The 4,411-nt window shown below is 39.1% G+C and overlaps 2 protein-coding genes across 3 annotated transcripts in view; both read left to right on the forward strand.

Annotated features, from left to right (window-relative positions):
* ZNF480 (zinc finger protein 480) overlaps positions 1 to 1,578 on the forward strand; it is a 22,641-nt gene extending 21,063 nt beyond the window's left edge. For both annotated transcript variants that reach the window (XM_017503901.2, XM_017503899.2), the window contains one exon: positions 204 to 1,578. In XM_017503901.2, the coding sequence (XP_017359390.2) occupies positions 204 to 1,483 (1,280 nt within the window). In that variant the 3' untranslated portion in view covers positions 1,484 to 1,578. The remainder of the gene's footprint in view (positions 1 to 203) is intronic.
* The window catches only part of LOC119467663 (zinc finger protein 880-like), a 116,330-nt gene that overhangs the window by 43,405 nt on the left and 68,514 nt on the right, over positions 1 to 4,411 (forward strand). The window lies entirely within an intron of this gene.

Consider the following 4,411-nt stretch of genomic DNA (forward strand, 5'->3'; position numbering starts at 1 on the left):
GGATCTGAATTTCACTCTTTTCTTGTTTTTATAGGGAGCAGCTGTACCCTTTTCTGTTTTCGGCACTGCCAATGTGATGTACAAAGTATGCTGATATTTCTTACAGTGTTTGAGTCAGATGAGGCAGATTCTAGTTTTTTTCATCAGACTCTAAACATGCCAGAATTATGGATCTGAATTTCACTCTTTTCTTGTTTTTTTAGGGAGCAGCTGTGCACTGGGAGGCAACGCAGAAAACAAACAAATTAAAACACAGCTTGGAGTATCCTTTCACTTACATCTGTCCGAACTGGAGCTATTTCCAGATGAAAGGGTAGTAAATGGATGTAATCAAGTTGAAAACTTTATCAACCACAGTTCCTCTGTTTCATCTCTTCAAGAAATTTCTTCCAGTGTCAAAACCCCTGTTTTTAATAGGAATGATTTTGATGATTCTTCATTACTCCTGCAAGAACAGAAAGTACACATTAGTGAAAAACCTTATGAATGCAATGAGCATAGCAAAGTCTTTAGACTGTCTTCCAGCCTGACTAACCATCAAGTAATCCATACCACAGAGAAACCTTACAAATGTAATGAATGTGGCAAGGTCTTTAGTCGTAATTCACACCTTGCAGAGCATTGGAGAATTCATACTGGAGAGAAGCCTTATAAATGTAATGACTGTGGCAAAGTTTTTAGTTACAATTCAAACTTTGCACGACATCAAAGAATTCATATCAGAGAGAAGCCTTATGAATGTAATGAATGTGGTAAAGTCTTCAGCAATAATTCTTACCTTGCACGGCATCAAAGAATTCATGCTGAAGAGAAACCTTACAAATGTAATGAATGTGGTAAGGGCTTCAGTCATAAGTCATCTCTAGCAAATCATTGGAGAATTTATACTGGAGAGAAGCCTTACAAATGTGATGAATGTGGCAAGGCCTTCTATAGAATTGCACTCCTTGTACGACATCAGAAAATTCATACTGGAGAAAAACCTTACAAATGTAACGAATGTGGTAAGGTCTTTATTCAAAATTCACACCTAGCACAACACTGGAGAATTCATACGGGAGAGAAACCTTACAAATGTAATGAATGTGGAAAACTATTTAATCAACTTTCAAATCTTGCACGACATCGAAGAATTCACACCGGAGAGAAGCCTTACAAATGTAATGAATGTGGTAAAGCATTTAGTGAGTATTCGGGCCTTACAGCCCATCTTGTAATCCACACCGGAGAGAAGCCTTACAAATGTAATGAATGCAGCAAGGCATTCAGACACAAGTTATCCTTAACCAATCATCAGAGAATTCATACTGGTGAAAGACCTTATAAATGTAATGAGTGTGGCAAGGTTTTCAATCGGATTGCACACCTTGCACGACATCGGAAAACTCATACGGGAGAGAAACCTTACAAATGTAATGAGTGTGATAAGGCCTTCACCCGCATTTCATACCTAGCACAACATTGGACGGTTCACATGGGATAGAAACTACACATGTAATAAATATGTCAAAGAATTTAGTGTGCACTCAAGCCTTGCTACCCATCTGTTATTCCATACTGCAAAGAAATTTGCAAATGGGCCGGGCGCGGTGGCTCAAGCCTGTAATCCCAGCACTTTGGGAGGCCGAGGTGGGTGGATCACGAGGTCAAGAGATCGAGACCATCCTGGTCAACATGGTGAAACCCCGCCTCTACTAAAACTACAAAAAATCAGCTGGGCATGGTGGTGCGTGCCTGTAATCCCAGCTACTCAGGAGGCTGAGGCAGGAGAATTGCCTGAACCCGGGAGGCGGAGGTTGCGGTGAGCCGAGATCACGCCATTGCACTCCAGCCTGGGTAACAAGAGCGAAACTCCGTCTCAAAAAAAAAAAAAAAAAAAAAATTTACAAATAAAAAAAAATGTAAAAGGTCTTCAAACACAACATTTTCTAATAATTCATTAGAGAATATATACTGAAGAGACTTCACAATTGTAATGAATGTGTGGAAAAGTCTTCAACAAAATTTCACACCTTGCAAAAGGAGATCTAAAGAAAATAATCAGAAATGACAAAGGTGACATTACCACCAACCCCACAGAAATATAAAAAACCCTCAGAGATTACTATGAACACCTACAGGCACAAACTAGAAAACTTAGAAGAAATTGATAAATTGCTGGAAAGATATAACCCACCCAAGATTGAACCAAGAAAACATTTAAAATTTATTTGGAACCAGAAGAGCCCAACCTAAGAAGAAATTGCAATGCTGAACAGACCAATAGTGAGTTCCCAAATTGAATCAGGAATTTAAAAGCTATCAAAAAATCTCTGGACCCGACAGATTTATAGTTGAATTCTACCAGATTATAAAGAAGAGCTGTTACCAATTGTACTGAAACTGTTCAAAACATAGATCCAGAGGGACTCCTATCTGATTATATGAGGCCAGCTTCGTTCTAATACCAAAACCTGACAGACCAATGAAAAAAGAAAACTTGAGGCCAGTATTCCTGGTTAATATAGGTGCAGAAATCCTCAACAAAATAATAGTAAACCAGATCCATCTGCACATCAAAAAGCTAATCCACCATGATCAAGCAGGCTTTACTGTTGGACTGCAAGTTTGGTTCAATATACACAAATCAATTAATGTGATTCATCATATGCACAGAAGTAAAAACAAAAACCACATGACCATGATCATCTCTTTATATGCAGAAAGGTTTTTATTACAATTCAACATCCCTTCATATTGAAAGCCCTCAACAAATTACATGTCGAGAGAACATACTTCAATAAGAACCATCTATGATGGACCCACAGCCAACATAATACTGAATGGACAAAAGCTGGAAGCATTCCCCTTGAGAACTGGAACACAACAGGGATGACCATTCTCACCACTTCTATTCAACATAGTACTGGAAGTCCTAAGCTGAGCAGTCAGGCAAGATAAAGAAAGAAAAGGCATATACAAATAGGAAGAGAGGAAGGCAGTTTCTCTTGTAGATGATATGATTCTATACTTAGAAAACCCGTAGTCTCTGCCCATAGGCTCCTAGATCTGATACCCAACTTCAAAAAAGTTTCAGGATACAAAATGTATATGCAAAAATTAGTTGCGTATTTATACACCAGTAATGTCCAAGCTATGAGCCAAATCAAGAACATGATCCCATTCACAGTAGCCGCAAAAAGTATAAAACAGGAATACAGCTAACCAGGTAAGTGAACGATCTCTGCAATGAGAATTACAAAGCAGTGCTCAAAGAAATCAGAAACAACACAAATTATAAATATTTCGCGAACATGGATAGGAAGAATCGATATTATTAAAATACTGCCCAAAGCAATTTACAGAGTTAATGCTCTATCTATCAAACTACCAATGACATTTTTCACAGAATTAGAAGAAAGCATTCTAAAATGTATTTGGAGCCAGAAGAGCCCAAGCTAAATAGCAAAAATAATCCTTAAGCAAAAAGAGCAAAGTTTGAAGCATCACACTACCCAACATCAAACCATACTACAAGGTTACAGTAACTAAAACAGGATGGTACTGGTACAAAACCAGACACACAGATCAATGGAATAGCTTAGAGAATCCAGAAATAAAGGCATATACCTGCAATCATCTGATCCTCAACAAAGCTGACAAGCAATGAAGTAAGAAGTTCATTCAGTAAATGGTGCTGGCGTAGATGATTAGCCATAGGCAGAACATTGAAACTGGACCCCTGTTCTTCACAGTATACAAAAATTAACTCGATGGATTAAAGACTTAAGTATAAAACTACTAAATCCCTAGAAGAAAACCTAGGAAATGCCATTCTGGACATAAGCCTGGGAAAAGACTTGATGAAGACCTCAATTTTTTTTTTTTTTTAATGATCCAGTAGAGTTTATTTTTTGATTCCAAAGTTAATTTATAAACGAGGTGGGGCACGGTGGCTCATGCCTACAATCCCAGCACTTTGAGAGGCTGAGGCAGGCAGATCATCTGAGGTCAGAAGTTAAAGACCAGCCAACCAACATGAAACTCTGTCTGTACTATAAATACAAAAAGTAGCCAGGCATGGTAGATAGCACCTATAATCCAGCTGCTTGGAGGCTGAGGCAGGAGAATGGCTTGAACCCAGAAGATGGGGGTTATAGTGAGCTGAGATAGCACCATTGCACTCCAGCCTGGGCAAAAGAGCAAGAGTCATTTCTAAGCTTCCAGGGGGTCCTGACATCTTAGCTGTGGTTCTCCAGTACCAGCAGGTCACAAGGCCACAAGAGGCTGGGCCTCTAGTAGCAGAGGACAGAGAACAGCAAAGACAAGAGCCAGAATTCTGCCTGCAGCAAGACACAAAGCCACCGCCGTATCCCAGAAGACCCCAATTTTTGATGAAAACAAACACTGACAGATGGGACCTAATTAAATA

This window comes from Cebus imitator, unplaced genomic scaffold, assembly GCF_001604975.1.
Source record: "Cebus imitator isolate Cc_AM_T3 unplaced genomic scaffold, Cebus_imitator-1.0 Scaffold316, whole genome shotgun sequence".
Classification (NCBI taxonomy): Eukaryota; Metazoa; Chordata; class Mammalia; order Primates; family Cebidae; genus Cebus; species Cebus imitator.